General features: G+C 35.7%; 1 protein-coding gene across 2 annotated transcripts in view; it reads right to left on the minus strand.

The window, feature by feature from the left end:
* Positions 1-17,513, minus strand: part of LOC150089627 (U-scoloptoxin(11)-Sa2a-like) — a 169,915-nt gene that overhangs the window by 8,513 nt on the left and 143,889 nt on the right. For both annotated transcript variants that reach the window (XM_090368694.1, XM_090368695.1), the window contains exon 3: positions 3,465-3,629. In XM_090368694.1, the coding sequence (XP_090224820.1) occupies positions 3,465-3,629 (165 nt within the window). The remainder of the gene's footprint in view (positions 1-3,464; positions 3,630-17,513) is intronic.

Raw genomic sequence — 17,513 nt, forward strand, 5'->3', positions numbered from 1 at the left:
TCCTTTCCTTTACCTGTACCCTATTTTTTTTAATTTTTTTTTTTTACTTGGTCTCTTTCCAGGAAGTTCAGGCGACCTGGAGGAGACTAGCCAGAGAATTATGGGCAGCCTGGCTACCTCCTAGTGGTGTGTGCGGGCAACGTGGTGTCCCACCAGGGGCCCTGCGGCCAAAAGCCAGGACACCCAACAGAACCCAGCACAATACTTCATTTACAACACAAATTTTTCTGGCTTTCACAGTGATACTGTTTGTCTCCACATAGTTCATATGGCGCAGATGTGGGAAACCACCAGAGGCGCCCCAACACTATGCACACTATGTTGAAAGAAGTGCAATTCCAAGGAAACTGGTTACAAAGGGTCTGTTTTGCTGTGAGAATCAAGTCAGTGTCATTATCCATGTAGTTTAAATCTTGATGCCATAAAAACAGAGGCCCTCATGGTAGCACAGTTAGTAGAATCGCCGTCCTGCCCACACCGGTTGGAAAAGATTTGAGTTCGAGTCCCGCCACTGACGTGAGGAATTTTTATGGGCCTTTTTCACACCGTGGCCAAGTTAGGTCTCAGGCGAGAGTAGCATGGTTTTAACTCCCGGAAACTCAGGTTTTTCGTCCAGCAAGCAGAAAATCGACCACAGAACACACGCAATTTACAAAAACAGTATAGGAGCAATATGGCCTTAGTCGCTGATGCTCCTAAAACCCAATAAAAACAGATGAAATAACAAGATAGTCATTATAAATACAGATGTAAGTAAATTTATAGTCCTCAATATTCACTGAAATTTGCTCCTCTAAAGATGCTCAACCACTAGGTATAATCCTATTAAGTCTGGAAAAGTGCGAAATCTGGCACCTCTAAATCCCCTAGAGTGCCGAATTTTAAAGCGTTTACTGTAATTATCTTTATATATCATTAGTTAATCTTAATACCAAGTAAATTACTATTTACTTGGTATTACGGCAATTAATTATTTACTTTTTATTAATAACATAAAAAGAAAACAAATCAATTAATTTAAGAAATCGAACTCACTTGAAATGTAACGCCCGGTGTACATGCGCTCTCGTGAGTCAATGGCATGAGGAATTTATGGACTTTTTCACAACGTAGCTGAATTAATCGGTCACGGGTGAGAGTAGCATGGTTTCCCCCTCCCGGAAACAGCAAATAAACAACAGAACACAGGCAATTTACAGACATATTATATATACGACGCAATATGGCTCAAGTTGCTGATGCGCCAAAAACCCTACAACAAGAATTGCCTAACTAGAGACCAATACTAACTTGGCCACAGCATCGGTCTCTAGCAGGGCCAGTCTGGGGAAAGTGGGTTTATGAGGGTCATTCTAGCTTAATAGAAGCTTCAGCTTTTCAGATAGGTTTTTTTCCTCAATAATTAGTGCATTTGTGTAGAAAAAGGCTAGAAAAAAAGTTGTTAAATAAGAAGTACAGTACGTTGCAATTATGTCACATTTTGTGTCCTATTCTGTTTTCTGGTACCTTCATTTTTAAGCGCGTTGGCATATATGCATACGCAACTATTGTCTTCACCACGTCCTTCCGTCTGTCAGTCTGCCCGTACGCATGTAACATTCGCATGTTTTCAATGAAAGTATGTTTTCGCATTAATCAACAAGAAAAATGCGGATTACTATCAAATTTTAAACACGTGTTCTGTTGGTCCCTGAGATAGTTCTAAGTTCAATTTCATGGAATTTATCCCCATTTTCTCCGTACAGAAGTATTACTGTAAATTTGGAACAGGAACTCTGATCCATTTCAAAATTCAGTGCTTACTTAGAATATTTTAGGAATCTCTAACAAATTTTCATATCGATGACTTGATTTTTGTTATAAATTATTACCGTTTGTTAACGTTCCTGAAATTTAACTCACTGTGTGCAATCAATAAACTTGTTTATTATGGCTAGAAGCCTCAAAAGTTGGAAGTATTTCTGAACCTCTGAGAAAGCCCAGTTTCGAGTGAGAACTGCATCCCCCCCCCATAAACTTGGTTTTTAATCCAATAAACAAAAAACATACAAACAAACTGACCAAAGAATATATGAATACAGTAGATACAAATATTATTGCTTTGGAACAGATTTTAAGCAATCAAACCAACAGTAAAGAAGAATGGAAGCAGTACATCTCTTGCCTTGATTGCTTTCCAGCCGTAGTCAGGCATCTTCATAGTTAGGCGCGTTCTACTAGTAGAAATGAAATCAATCTGCTCTCAGATCCACTCTAAAAAATTTTTCCGGATACCATCTCTGAAGCTCATATCAAAACGACCACGCCCGAGCTTAACTGAGTGCTTTATTTTATTCTCAATAATGACACCCCCTATGGTGTCACTGTTTCAGAATCTATGCGTACATTAAAAAAAAAAAAGATAAGTACCAGTGAAAGAGCTTATCATTTAAATTGCTCTTTCTATTTTCGTGTTTGCTCTCATGATGTCCATAAATCGTCAGCTATCCTGAATATGCTCAGTTGCAATACAGTAGCAGCTTAAACCTTGAAAGCTACATATAAACGCTCTGCTGGGAAAAAATTCAAAAACTACAAAGTTCTGTTAAAACTAGAAAAGTTTTATGCATTGAGCTCTGTTACAATCAGCATGGGATATAACGAGTGAGCTATTTTCGTGCGCTTTTGTAAAACTAATAAATGAGCTAGAGAACGTGTATAGCTTTCACAATCATTATGATCTGCTTATGCGAAATACATTCTGTACCTTTACCACAATTACATTTGAAGCTGGTTCATTTCCTGGACAGTAACCTTGAAAATCTCAGCTGGAGCAGCAATTAATACAATTAAGGTGGTCTAATAACAGTACGTAAAATCGCATGCTAAAAAAAAAACACACTACTTTGCTTATATAATTTAAACTAAGCTAGAGTATTCGATAATCTGGATTAGGATGTTATATTCAAGTTAAAAAAAAAAAAAAAAAAAAAAAAAAAAAAAAACCAACCCCGGATTGTCAGTCCCAAAGAAATAATTAAATCCGGGACATTAAGCATTAAGACTCTTTCCTGAGTATAATTATCTCGATCATTATTTCCGTGAAATGAAATGTTCTAATATGAAATTAGAACAGTCAACATTTCAGGACATAGGTTTCCATAATTAATGATAAAATAACTTGTTTTGTTTAATTAACCACATCAGAAGATTTGGGTTTTTACTGAATTACAATTCCCTCGAGCAATTACGTTTTCTCCAATTACAGATAATTACAATGCATACACTATTTTAGGAATTTCACTGAATATTTTAATACTTGATAAATTTAGCCAGGTAAGTATTATTGCTCTAATTATGATTTTTTGTCTTCTTCGACCTTATGCAATAACATCTCTGAACCATCATGTTTAAATAAACAGGTATATTTTAATAATTTGTTGCTAATTAAGCTTAAGCAGAAAAAACTAAACTATTGTCTTTACCTTGTACTGATCGTTGCCATGAGTAACTGTTCTGCCGTCTAGAGGATCCCATTCTAATGGACAATCAACCCCTTCAGCACAGCTACATAGAGGCTGCACGCTGACTCCTCTTGTGTTCAGCTGAACGTAGCCACAGACACTGTTCGATTCACAGGGCGGAAGATCCTGAGCGACAAAGAAAGATTGCATGTTGCTGTTAGTATAAAACAGCTTTTATACGTGCTTATTAATAATGGTAATTATTCTTGTTATCATTCAGCAATTATTGAAGACTAAAAAATATCGGTAGTTTCTGTAATGATTTTTCGCAATTTTAACCGATATTCTATTGTTAAAATGGCGAAATTCTAACTCCCTGTGCAAGCATCAAGTATGCAATCCATTAACTTGTATCTATCCGTATGCTGTGCATGTTCTATGGTTGTTTTGTCTGTTTGACATAAGGGGATTTCCAATTCTGAGGGAACCCTGTAATACCGAGGTCGAATAATAGGACCACGGAGTTCAAAGAAGCTCATAAAAACTTCTCCCACAACAGACAAGTAGGAATCTACTTCGGCTGAGACGGATATTTAACGCAGGCCATTTCCAATCAACGTAATGACGCTGTCCACCCGCTACCCCCTAGGACTTTAACCAATGTTTTAAAACGTAGCCCAATAAATAATTTTTTTTTTGGATTCTGTAAGAAAATGCGAAAGCGTTTGCAGTAGTGCAGTGGAATAAAATCGTCACTCTCAACTGAATGGCCCAAGTTCGATTTTCGTCGTCAGCCGAAGTTGAAAGACGATTCCCATTGGGAAAGAAAGTCTTTATAGGCTATTTTATAGATATATCCGGCAATGTTCGCATGATAACCCCACCTCGTCCAACACATTTTTTTTTATTTGGGATCAAAAAATACAAATATCCATTACGGCCACTATACCAGGGCCTTAATATACAATCATAATGAACTACAACAGTATTTAAGAGAAATCAATGAGAAAAACAATCTAATCTAAACAATTTAAAAGAGAAAGAACAATTACAGCAATTTTAGCATGAGATAATTTGATAATTATAAAACAAATTAAACTGTGTAAGAGTTAGGTACACGGTAATAAGAATTAACCATGAAAAGATAAAATATCAATCAGAAAGTAATTGCACACAGTTACAATAGAGATTATATAACGCAAATAGCACCAAACGAATTTTTTTTTTTTTTTTTTGATTTGGTAGTTGTTGGCGCATCGGCTTCTGTGGCCATATTGCAACTCCCAAGGTTTTTGCAGTACTTTGATCCAAGCCCGAGGCGAGAATCGAACCCGCGACCTTTGGGTTGCTGGGCAGGTACTTTACCCACTCGGCTAGCCCCGTCGGCTACCAAACGAATTTGAAATTATTATGAGGAGTCCAGAAAATGAAGACTCAACCCCTCTACAAGCTACACAATACTGGGAATAAAATTTTATTCAAAAATTTAGGTTAGATATTTAATTATTTTTCTACATAACAGCCAAGGACTACTTATCTTATCTAGAGAGCAATTTCTTTTCTTCTTCCCCCTCACAAGGTAATAAAAGTCCGTTACCTGATCTTTTAGCCAATTTGTAACTTCAGTTTTCACTTCTTCGCCATCGAACTTTTTCCAGCCATGTTTATCTTCAAAAGCAAACAGAGGTGACAAGTTCGGACTACATTGTGAGTGGTCAAAGATTTCCCAGCGAAATGGAATTAACAAGTCTTGCTCTGCATGCAAGTGGCAAAGCGAAATTTTGCCTTATCGTACAATAAATCACGGTTTTTGTTTTGAATGGCTGGACGATGTTTCTGTAAAATCTCGCAGTACTGTATGTGCCTGCATTTATGATTGTTCCTTGTGGCATAAATTCAACAAACTAAACATCCTTTCCGTCTTCAAAAAACAGTAGCCGTAATTTTTCTCTCAGAAAATGTTTATTTGAATTTCTTTCGAAATGTTGTTGTTATTTGATTTTTAGGAGCAATAACAACTAAGGCCATATTGCTCCGGGGATATGCAGTGGTCATTCCTTGACCTTTCCGCATCCTTCGTATTTGGTGGTCACGGGCTCGAACCCCGGTCTAATCAAGAAGCGTGTGATACGCACTGCTGCTCCTGCCCGCAGTCCACCTGGCTACGGAGGCGCCTTCGTTCGAAATGAACCCGTATGGTCCCACTGTAGTGAGCGCTCTTGACTACCTGAAGTGCGATGGCTAAGTAATATTAACGTCAATATTGATAGTCTCGTAGTTCAAGTACAAGGCCAATCTTCACATTAAATTGTTATGTCGTTCATTATATTATAAATATTTATGTAGAGCTTTATACCAAAGCATTATATTATAAATAAATGAAATATGAAGTAGCAACTTGTTTTAATTCATTTAATATTAATTTATTTTATTTAATAATTTGGTCCGGCCCTTGACTTGGAGACAGAATGATAATTTGGCTTCCGAACTAGGAAAGGTTGCCCATGCCTGATCTTTATTTCCCGGACATGCCTCGCATTAGAATAATCAGGATTTTTACAAATGAATTTTCGGTCATGAGGAAGATAGAATATACAGAGGTATACGGTGTAGTCAGTGGAGGAGCGGGTGAAGGATCTTGTCCATAATGACCAACTAGGCGGTAGCTTAGGACGCCAGAAACCACAGCATGTTTGCCCTTAAGGCTAGATGGAGGAAAGATGGGCGATGCACGGTTCGCATGTGAACGCACACTTGTGCAGACATAATACAAGACGGAATCATATGAACTGGAGTACATAAGAACTGACGCACAATGTCCTGAGTAACCCATGCACGAAATTTTCCAAGCATAACAGAAAAGAAATTATGTTACGTTCAGTTTTGTGAGAAATCAAAACCACTCAATCTCAAGTATTCCCTTGCAATACGAAGTCGGTAGAAATTTACGTCTAATTTGGTCCGGATTAATTAATTTCCAATCCTTTAACCGAATGAGTCAAAAACTGCCGAATGTCTTAAAATTAATTTAGTGTTCCACTTGACGCGAATTCTATTGCATACAACATGTAGCCGAGCGAAACTTTCGCGCCGTATGCATTACTAACGCAGCTCATATGACCACTCCGCCACTTGACAACAACTGAAACAGTCTCGCCGTCTCCGACGCTACCTCTTGTCTGTGGATCGATTAGTACACTGCTTTAGAAGAGGCATCACTTCCGATAAATAAAATGAAGGTATAGGCGAGTAGATATAAAATAAGTGCAAAACAAGACATATCAGAGTCGCCCCCCACCATCCCTTCACGTCGCTTTCAAGCCGCGACCATTTCTAAAATCTGGCTTTACGAATTCTAGAACGAGCATCCATTAAGCTGTCAATAGCTCAGTTTCTGAACTTCACGGATAAGTTTAAAACGGCAATAAATAAAAGTACGGTCGAATAAATGGTGGTAGAGATGGGCAGATAAGAGTTTCAGAGAATATAAGGAAAGTAATAGCAACATTTAATGCAATAGAGGTGTGTCTAGCTGATGGGGAAAGAAATGGAGAAAAAAAAAATCACTATCGTGTTCAGTGTAAACAATAATATAATCGGCCTCAAGAGAAAACTGAAGATGACGTAATCTGAAGTTTTATTACGGGAAGAGAACTCCAAGAAGAGATCTGGCCAAAAGCCAATAACGTGTTCAAGGCCCTTTCCGAATGTTTCTTGTTATCTGCATTTCTTAGTGTGACAGTCCACTGACCTCTTACAGTGCTACTTCCGATTCAAGCCATACAAGATTTACAATTATGCTCATATATAATGTAATATTATACTCGTATATTGCGGAATATATTATTACAAATTACTGTATATATTCAGGATGGTCATAAAACAGCTAAACTTAAAACTATGTAAATGTTTTGACATTCATTTACATACAAGAAACTATAATAACCAAGTTTTATTGCTGGACTTGAAAGGAAAAGAAGAATATTTAAATAAGTAACACGTTGATAAATAATATTCAAATTAAGACTAAGATATGTACAGTTAATAAAATCGCAGGGCCACGTATGGATGTCAAATGTGGCCCTGCCATAGGCATTCACCATAAACTGAATGAAGATTAAAAAGACTGAGAATTTTCGAATTTGTAATTCATTTTAAAAATATATGATTAGAATTGGCATTATTTGAATAGGTTTTTGTAATCCTGACGCTTTATATAATAACTTAGTTATTTTTAATTAAATTAATTAAATTATTTAATCAATTCTTAAACATTGTTAATATTATGCTTTGATTGTATTTTATTTTCTTAAATTTATTTAATAATCAAACAAATTATATTTAATTTAATTATTAAATAAGAATTTAATAAGTCAAAAGTAGAAGGGAATCACCAAGAAAGAGACCCTGGGTGTGCCAATTTTCTCTTCATCACATATTTGTCCTGATATCATTTAAATTAATAAAAGTTGTTGGGTTATGAAGAAATTTGTTTCGTCTATGACATGAAAACATTTACAAATTATATTCTATAATTCGGGTTTTGTGAATCTGTCTATCCATTTAGCCCGAATTACTGAATTTCTACTGTACTAAAGTTACAACACATGCAGAACTAATGGTTAAGAGAGGCATTCAAGACATACAAAGAAGCTTATACATAATCAAAAAGAGTTATTTTTGAAAGAGAGTAAGAAGAGTAAGAGCTAAAACAGAATACGGTAGTAAAATAGTTCTCTTCTCAATCCAATTTGCCACAGAAACTCTTCTTGGCATCTAAAACTGACTTTCAATCATAATTTAATGATCTAATCACCTCATTTGACCAAAATCTAGTTTTCAGCACTATTCTCCAGGCAGATCAAAAATATCTATCAACTTGTACGATACAGAGTTTCAATTGGACTAGAGATAAACCAAGCTAAGAGAGCTTAGATGTTTATCACTTGGAAGAAGTTACGGAATGATATCAACATCAAACGATCACCCATTCAAAATGGTAAAACTCACAAAAAACAGGGGTTAGTATATGAGATAAGGGGCTGACACTCAAAACTGTCATTAGCCTTGGTAGAGTCATACGATGCAAGAAAGTAAGGTTATGCAGCCAAAAAAAAAAAAAAACACCCTCCCATTTCACCCCTCCATTCGTTCCAAATGCCTGTCCAGCTCAGCCTTAAATTATTTAGACTATCAACTTCCACAAAAGATTGAAGTCTGTTCCACCAATCAACTACCCGTTAGCTAAAGGAAAATTTCCGCACATCTATTCTACAACTGTCTTTCCTCAATTTGGATCTGTGCCCCTTCAGGTCCTTAATCTAAGCAAGAGAAAGAATCCATCAGCATTCAGCTTGCTCAACCCATTCAAAGCCTTATACACCTCAATCAGATCACCTCGCAGTTGCCTACTTTCCAGGCGCTGCATTTTGCAGAACTGAAGCCTTTCTTGGTAAGAGCACCCGTTTGTTCTCCTCACCAATCTCGTTGCTCTTCTCTGCACTCGTTCCAGCAGTTCCACATCATTCCTAAAATGAGGATTCCAGACCTCATTTTAGGAAGGATGTCGAGCTGCTGAACTTAGAAAGGAGGAATGCAGAAATTTAGAAAAAAGAAAATATTATATTTTTTATCCATTTATTTTGTATAAGTAAAATGATTAAAGTATTTTTCAAGTATTTCTTTACATCTAGTGTAAAGAAATACTTTACACTAGATGTAAAGTATTTCTTTACTCCATATCAATGGCCTTTTAGGTAGCATTGCGGTTAGGATCCATGCCCGTCACACAAAGGAGAAGGTTTTTTATTCGTGGGTGCTTGGTTCCCCTTCCCCACCTGGTATCGGGTTTTTTTATGAAGCAAACAAGGCAAACAGACAACACAATGTATGCTATTCACAGTCATTATATACAGACGTCTCACGACTTTAGTGATTTGGTACAAAAATAAACACCCTTTTAACTACCGTCCTCCATGCTAAGTATCTTTTGATATACCATCGCATATTCAGGAACGTCGAGAAGTGCCACGGGCCCTGGTGAAAACGCTTCACTGAGCCAGAGCGTTTTTCCATATAGGATCTTTGACTCCGATTCCGACCCCTACAAAATCCCCAGGGAAGCTTACCTGCCTGCCATTTACCCATTCGTGCTACTAGCCTACTATTTTTCAATTAAAAAACTATAGCGTGGATTGCAAACAGAACGTCAGAGATGCACAGCCGGTTGTCATGCACCGAATAGTCATACAATTAATAGGCGTGCCCCCCCCCCGAGCCCATCTATAGTCACTCCGTGGAAACAATATACTATGACTATCGTAACTAACCTACGAGTACTTGCACTGTCCAGATTCATCACAGGACGCGTCGACGCCCCTGATATCGTAGACCTCATTATAACTCCCAGATTGCCGAAAGAAGCCAAAACTTCCAATCCGAAACTGTACAACATCAAAGGACCGAGACTCATTTCTGGAAACACGGTAATTTGATTAATAATCTGGTAATTTCTGCCAGCATAAAGGCGACCCAAAACTGATGGAAACAGAAATTTATCATTATCAAGTCAAGGGTAGCAGAAGAATGAAAATCAGATGCCAAAGCTACCCATGACGGTTAACAAAATAGTATAAGTCAATTTTCTCCCTCTAACTACGACATTACAAGAGGTTCTGTATAGCAAGCTGAGCTGTACTGAAAAGAAGTAAAACCTCGGACGCCAATGCAATATTCTTAATGTTATAATTGCAATTAAATCCTTTATGACATGTTTCTATTTTTGCATAATGACTGTAGAAAAAGTATAGTAATGACTCTTCACAGTCCAAATAATTGTAATGTAAATATTTAAATTAAATAATTGCAAAATAAAATGCAACAAAGCACGTTATTGTACATATTAGACAAAATTAGATAAGAAACTATTTCTGCAGTTTGAGTATGTTATCCTCTGAAAACTCGGACTATGTAAATTCTTTACGGCTCAAACAGAAGCATACTCCTACATGTTGCTCCATGTATCCAAGGGCACATGTTCCTGTTTTAAACCCTCGAATCTAATATCGACATCCACCTAACCGTCGTTCAAGGGGGTGGCTGATGAAACGAGCAATAAACAGATGCTTACTACTACTATTAATTATATATCTATATTGTAATAATAACAAGGCCATACTAAGTATGTGTCAAAGTCCATTAAGATGTTCATTCAGCAATAAATGGGCACAATTTAGAACAAAAACAGTTCCTAAATATTGCGAAGGATTATGAGCAGTTCTTTATATGTTATAAACCTATCAAAGTGAATGCGTAACGTTCATTTACGCTACATCAGTAGATGCGTGTACTTCATTTGTATTGCTAATATCAGCTGAAGAATCTCATGGGAAAAAGACGATATCAGAACATTATCAGAGAGAGATTTATTTTTCGTATTTTTAGTTGGCAACATAGAATATTGAAATAAAATTTGAATTTTGATTCCACATTTTAAATTAGTTACATTTCAAAGTTAATGGTTGAGAAATAGCCATATTTTTCAGACTGGTTTTTCGTGGTAGTGATTCATTGAGTCAAGAAATTCTGTCCTGGACATTTCTGCTTGATTACGTCCATTCTTGGATTGTTATTGGGAATCGTGTGCATCTATTGTCGAAGGATAGCATTGTATAGTAACGAATGGGCCTGGTGTACTGGGGTCCATGGTTGAAATAACATACACGTATAAGTTATAAATCCAGTTTAATGTAAAAATACAAATATATACTAACAGGCTGTTAGTATATACTGTATTTGTATTTTTACATTAAACTGGATTTATAACTTATACGTGTATGTTATAGCATGGTATCTAAAGCATAAGGATAAAGGAGATTGTCTGAATACGTTAAAACAAACTATCAGTTATTCCACCAAATGCTGTTCATTAACGTGATTGCAAATTCAGATTTCAGTTTTCAGATTCAAATTTCATCTTAAACTTTCAAAGCATCTGTAGAATCTATAAAAAGAATCTATAAAAAATCTAAAAAATAATAAAATTGGTGTTCATAATTGTCATTTAATTCCTTTTTTTTTTTCTTTTAATTCGAACTTCGTTTCTTTATTCTGTTACTTTAGTCTTAAAATTGAAGTATGATAGTTGACAGGCAGCAGATCAATGCTGACTCACTTTAGAATTATATATAAAATAGAGTTTTATTATTCCTTTTACAACCCAGTGGAATCCTTTGCTTGAAATGAAAAGAATATAAAAAAAGATTTAAGTCACCCGACAATCTCTTTTCAAGATAGATATTTACTACAAAAGAAGGGATTCCAAGAAATCTATAAAACTGCTGCTATGGTTTCAACCTGTTCGTCAGAATTAAAGTGAATCTTGTGCATTCGTCTGGAAATCCTCCACCAGTGCACATCCCTGATGGAATATAGAAAAATAAAATACAATATTTCATGAATTCATAGGAGAGGCTACCTCTGATATTCTCCGATGTTAGATGACGTAGAAAGACCGTAAAGAAAGGGAAAAAAGTGCTAATGGATACTATTTCGGCAGCGCCACTATTTTAGTGAAAAATTTAAAAGTACATTTTGCAAATATGTTTACAGCAGTCGTATTCGTTTTAGTAAAAAAACATATCACCAAAAATATGGCATATTTTTGCTATTATTAGATTTCTACTGTTTCAGTGCCATCTTTACTGAAAAAGAAAAGTGATGTAACAAAACAATTAGTCTCGAAATTTCGGACTTGTCTCTAAACACACACTCCGAATTAAATAAATTTGCACTCGAATGAATCCCCCCATCCCTTTGTATCTACATCACTCAGCCCTAAATCCCAGGAATTCGTAAATTTAATAATACATTTTTCACAAAACAGAAAAATCATAAGCCCTCGTGGGTGGCACAGTTGGCAGGATCGCCATCCTCCCCACACCGGGTGAAAAAAGACCAGAGTTAAGAGTCCAGTCGATGACCTGAGAAATTTTAATGAGCTTTTTCACAACGTGGCTGAGTTAGTCGATCTCAGGAGAGGACAGCATGGTCTTTCTTCCAAACAGAAAATCTACCTCAGAACACAAGTAATTTACAGAACAATATACACGGAGCAATATGGCCTTAGTCGCTGATACTCCTCAAACCTAACAACAACAAAAATCACTATATGAATTGCACGTAAAATAACATTATGCCCATCAGTTACTTACTAAAACATTATGATACCAACTTCGAGAATTCGAAGTTGGTATCATAATCGTCTACGCTAGTGTTGTTTTAATTGTGTAAAACAAAACAAAGTGTGTTTGTGTGTAAAACACAAGTACACCATACATAAAAAACAGTTAGCGCATTGGTTTCAAGTATATTTAATGTCATTACATCCTATTGCAAATTTCCCAACTGGTTCGAAATTTTTATTCCAGTTAACCAAGTGGTTGGGGTTTTTTTTTTTTGTTTTTTTTTTTATGTTGGTGCATCTGCTTCTGTGGCCATAATGCACCTCCCAAAGTTTTTGCATTTACTCTGATCCAAGCCCGAGGCGGGATTCGAACCCGCGACCTTTGGGGTTGCCAGGCAGGCACTTTACCCACCCGGCTAGCCCGGTCGGCGTGGTTGGGTTGGTTTCTAAATTTGTTCTTTGTCCCCAGTAGTTAACTAATGCTTTCCAAAAATAGAACGTAGGCTTATGAGTGTATCAAAATGTTTAGAGGACACTCCAAACTCTTATCCAATAACTGCGGAGATCATTCCTAGTACTGGACTATTTGAACACTGTTTCCGACTGGTCAATGACCATAATAGTTAACACTATTTTTTCTGTAGTTCTTTTATTTGTGTGGAAGATTCTCACGATTCTTCACTCGGAAAATTACTACTTTTTAGTACATATGTGAACCCACGGTCTTCAGTTTTGATATGATTAATTTCCATGGTCTTCAATTTAATCTTCAGAGCACGGTCTTCAGTTTTGATATGATTAATTTTTACCGACTGCTCAAAAACGTTCACAGTTGTTTGTTCGTTCGTGGCCTGTAGCGAATTTAAAGTTTGTCTCGAGAAGATTTTGATTTGGGAAAGGCGAACAACGTCGTGTTTTCAATAGTTACAGTGATTTGTTTTAAATTCCAAGAGAAACCCAATCTTATATAAAAACAACGGCTTTATTAAAAACAATGTCTATATGCTGCAAGATTAGCTTTCCCTGTTTAATATCGATATTTGTTGCTCAGTTAAACCCTTAACATTTTCAGAGATGAAAATTAATTAATTAATTTTCATTCATTTACAGCCTATATAAGCACTTGGTACTCCCAGCTGAAAGTTATCTTTTTTAACTCCCAATTATAAATTATTTCATACGAGTACTTATTCAGCAACATCTAACCATGTTTTAGGTGAGATTTAATTCGTTTCTATGCTTCGCAATCCTTTCATTCATCCCATTACAGGCAGAGCCGAACATATACCGAGTTAAAGGCTGGTCATTCCGTTGCCTGCCTTTTATGTATAAATTTGCAGTTATTGTGCTCATTCCTCTGCCTAATCGTTGATAGATTTCTGTTTCATTCAGAAGAATATAGCTGGAATCTATGCCATACACTGTCACTTTGCAGCTGCTGATCTTAATTCGTTATGTATGCATTCTTCAGGACATTTCGTAACCAATTTATTATAACCAATTTATTATATCCCGTTTTTATATCGGGTTTACTTATTTCAGGGTCAAATTTGGTTTTTAGAGTAACATTTATTTTTATTACCATATTTTGCTTTATTATATCAGTACTGTTATGCTATTGTATCCTCGCCCACATTAGAATTATCCACAGTAAGCGAGAATTTCTAATAGCAGTCAATCGATTAAAAATATGAACGATCCAAAAACTGTAAAATTAATGAAATAATTCAATATAAAATTAGCAAACACTAACTTTCGATCTTTAATATATACATTACGCCCCTATTAAGCAAGTTAGAACACTAATTATACTTTTTTTTTTTAAATTTCAATAGACGAAGACAGCTAAGAACTAGTCTGAAAAATAAATGACAAACGCATTTTGTGTCATTTTTTATTGACATTAATTTCTTAAACTATGAGGGAGTAATCATAACGAGTTGCCTCAATGACACAGTAAAAATAAAAATCACTTCTCCTAAAGAAATTATAACGCCACCTATAATATGTTGCATTTATCTGTCCCAGTGATGGGAGAGGGGGGGGGGTCTTTGATCGTATCTTTAGGCAACCCTATACAGGAGAGAAATCAGATAAAAGAGGATAGAATCAGGATATAGGTTGCATAAATTATATCAAAGATAGCGTTTTGGAATCGAGACCCACCGATTTAAATGATTTAGTTCACAGACAAATTCACTTCTATTCTAAGGAGATGAGTTTCTATAGGGATTTCTTCAGCGTGTAGCACTCGAGTTATTTGATGGCGAAAGAGAATTTCCAGTGAGAATGTACAGAGACGATGGCAGTTTGTCCACTTAACGGGAATTAAGTAATCCATAGTATTGATTTCCTTTCTATGATGTTCCTAGGACAAGGAGCATCTTTATAAAAACTCGTCTCCTTTAAGCAGAGCAAACTAAAGGTTACTTATAATCAAGTTACCTGAATTACCAGTACCAATTTGCCACCTTTGTCACTTCGATCGATTCATTTAATTAATTGTTGTCGTAGAAAAACACAAGATGATTAAAAGCCCCTCCCGTATTTTGTCGAGCGGTGGAGGGAAGTTTCTAGATGTTTCATCAAAAGAAAACAAAGTACACAAAGAAAAACAAAAGATTTTTGTTATTTTTTTCGCTATTCGAGAGAGTGTGTTGCTGTAAAACAAGAACTTTGGATTCTCAGCATAGAAAACTATATTCCTTAACAGAAAACGGTATCTATTTAAAAAATCTTTTTGTCACTAAGTTCCTAAATGATTAACTAAAATAATTAATCTTTTAACGAATTTGTAATTACAACTGTGTGCCTATTCAAAGAGATTATTCAGCGTACTTCTGATGAATACAGGGCAATTTCGAAAAGTGGGAATTTCGAAGATTGTATCAGAAGCACAGCCGTAACTAGGTATACCTAGTCCCCCATAAATAAATATTACGTATTAAAATATATAATAACATATAAATAAGTAATTAAAATGAAAAATACGTGTCGTACTCGCTCAATTTTTTATATATAATATTTTGAAACCATATGGTTTTGTGCCCTTGGTTTTGATGCTTGAGGCAAGTGACCCGCTTGAGTGGTTTAATACCGATCACTGTTCGGCAATATTCAATGAGAAATAGTTGCTGTGCTGAAATTGGCAGAGAGAGAGAGAACGGTTGTTCAACCCTTGGAAAACATGAGTACAACGTGATGCAAACCATGTAGACTTTTCTAGTAATAAGATATCTGAAGTATAATCATACAAATTAAACTTGAAAAATGCAATTTTAAGTCCAAAACAAAAAATATAACTATTACTTGTAATTCATACATTTAAAGCAAGCACTGTGGGTGGATAATCTTATTGCTAGGATAGACCTGTTTGTACTAATCTGTGTAGTGACACCTAATACCTAACAACTAAGAATGATACTGATGATTTCGTTACTTTCTAATTTAATGTACTTTTAGAGTTAATCATCTACAAACATTTTAAAATCAAAGTTTCACTAAATTCCGATAGCTATGCTCAAAATGCCTGAAGATATCTGTCCAAATTTCATCCCTTGTTCTTATTAACTGTCAATGCTTGTCAATCGCAGAACAATAGCCGCAAAAGATTGGCTCTGAATAACTTCTTTGAAGACTACGGAATAATTGTCAAAATCAGAGACGTTCTTTTTGAATTTCTCTGGAATTTTTTCCAGATTAAAAGCATATTCTGAATAAATAAACTGTCTCCTTAAAGATTCTTCTGTTTTTGAACTTAGTTCTATTCTGAAGAAAAGTGTGTAAGATTATTTAACAGTTATGTTTAAAAAAACTTAAATTTATCTGAACTCCTATATGTTTTCGAAAAAATATGTATGTTTTGCTGGACTTTTAAACTTATTTATAGCATTAAAATTAGATAGGACATCAAACGCTCCTCCATTTCAGTTCGCTCACCTTCATAACTAAAACAGGATCAGTGAACATTGTCTTAATTTATATTTTATGCCTCCTCATTCCTTAACCACAGTAGTTCCGAACATGTTCGTATTTCTTAAACTGTCTTTCGTATAATGTTTCACAATTCAGTTTATGTTCGATTTTACCGAATTTTTAAATTTTTTTTTCTTTACGCCGGAGTTCATTGCCCTTATTGTATCAACCTACTCTCTACTGAAATTGTTTTTTAAAACACTATACTTCGATGTACAGTACTTCATGGTGAACTTTAAAAAAAAAATTAAGTATCCAGCAGAAAATTACTTGAAAATATGAATTTCCATACACACTCGTCAAGCATACAAAATTGTTAAGATGCTACTTAATACCTATTTGGAAAGGTAAAAGTTCGAATCTTTTCGATGATGTGAATTTACCTTTTCAAGTGGAGTTAGCGCTCGGTTTTTCGGTCTAAGAAGACCGTTTTCAGCTATACGAGCTTCAGAAATCCCTCTGTGCTAAAGTGCGTTTTTGTACATTGGCAGCCGCTACGCACCTCCAATTGGACCAACTCATCGTCATGGTACTTAACTTTTATGAGATCTTCAGGTATCACACATCGCATTTCAGTAAAGGAGAAAATACCATCGCAAGAAACAGAATCATGTTCTTGATAAGCACTCAAAGAAAATGCAATTCAACTAGATCGCCCATATTGAATACAGCTAAACCCGTTCAATCCATCGTTCTTCCCTTCAGATTATAACCTGTTCATGCTGTTGAGGAGCTTCATTAAAGAGAAGCCCATGGAGATAATGAGGCAGTCGAAAGGGCGGCGTGCAGCTAACTGCAAATGGACTTTATCACAAAGGGATTTTTGAAACATACAGCGCTAGCGAATTATATAGCTGGTTGTGACAAATCTATCTACACTGAGTGGACAGAAAATATTGGGATACCTACCT

The sequence above is a fragment of the Mastigoproctus giganteus genome, chromosome 2 (genome assembly GCF_048544385.1).
Source record: "Mastigoproctus giganteus isolate SK-2022 chromosome 2, ASM4854438v1, whole genome shotgun sequence".
Taxonomy (NCBI): Eukaryota; Metazoa; Arthropoda; class Arachnida; order Uropygi; family Thelyphonidae; genus Mastigoproctus; species Mastigoproctus giganteus.